General features: G+C 64.0%; 2 protein-coding genes across 2 annotated transcripts in view; both read right to left on the bottom strand.

Moving 5' to 3' along the window:
- HCK (HCK proto-oncogene, Src family tyrosine kinase) overlaps nucleotides 1-709 on the bottom strand; it is a 36,334-nt gene that overhangs the window by 20,863 nt on the left and 14,762 nt on the right. The window lies entirely within an intron of this gene.
- Nucleotides 3-709, bottom strand: part of XKR7 (XK related 7) — a gene marked incomplete at its 3' end in the record, with an annotated part of 17,322 nt that continues 16,615 nt past the window's right edge. Inside the window, exon 2 of the mRNA XM_035895831.1 lies at nucleotides 3-635. Coding sequence (XP_035751724.1) covers nucleotides 3-635 — 633 coding nt within the window. The remainder of the gene's footprint in view (nucleotides 636-709) is intronic.

The following is a 709-nucleotide window of genomic DNA, read 5'->3' as shown; positions in this document are numbered from 1 at the left end:
GGGGGCGGCCGCTGCCGGAAAATGCAGCCCCCGGCGCGGGGGCTGAACATGGGGCCGTTGGGGTGCAAGAGGCAGTAGTAGATGAACATGAAGAAGATGCCGAGGGCGAAGCTGGAGCTGACCACGCAGACGAGGATTAAGGCGTCGAAGTCGGAGGTGGTCTTGCGGTCGTAGTAGAGGAACCAGAGGACGGTGAGGGCAGCGTTCTCCGACAGCGTGATGACGTAGTAGATGCACATGCGGTAGCGGCTCCGTCCCTCCTTGACGTTGAACCAGCAGAAGATGTAGATGATGCCCACCACCATGTTGTAGATGATCTCCTCCCACTTGGACATGCAGAAGTCCGTCTCACCCTGGATGATCCAGAAGGTCATGATGCACCAGTGGGTGACGATGAAGATGCCGAAGTAGAGCTGGAACACGGAGGCGAAGAGGGCAAAGGCGATGGCGCGGGCCGCGATGGTGAAGAGGTGCCACAGGATCTGCACCACGGCCCCCTTGTAGGACATGGGCATCTTGTCCTCCCGCGAGTCCCGCAGCACCTTCTGGTAGGAGGCGATCATCCACGCCAGGGAGACCAGCGAGGCCGAGGCCGAGAGCCCTGCGGGCACAAAGCAGGGAAGGGCGGTGAGAGCCTGCGGCAGCCCAGGATCCCCCCTCCCACCGCCCCCCGTCCCCCCCCGCCGGGGGCCGGTGCCCCCCCCCCCCC

This window comes from Egretta garzetta, unplaced genomic scaffold (genome assembly GCF_000687185.1).
Source record: "Egretta garzetta isolate BGI_Z169 unplaced genomic scaffold, ASM68718v1 scaffold316, whole genome shotgun sequence".
NCBI classification, from domain to species: domain Eukaryota; kingdom Metazoa; phylum Chordata; class Aves; order Pelecaniformes; family Ardeidae; genus Egretta; species Egretta garzetta.
Note: the sequence above shows the minus strand (reverse complement) of the source record. Positions and strands in the feature narration are given on the sequence as shown.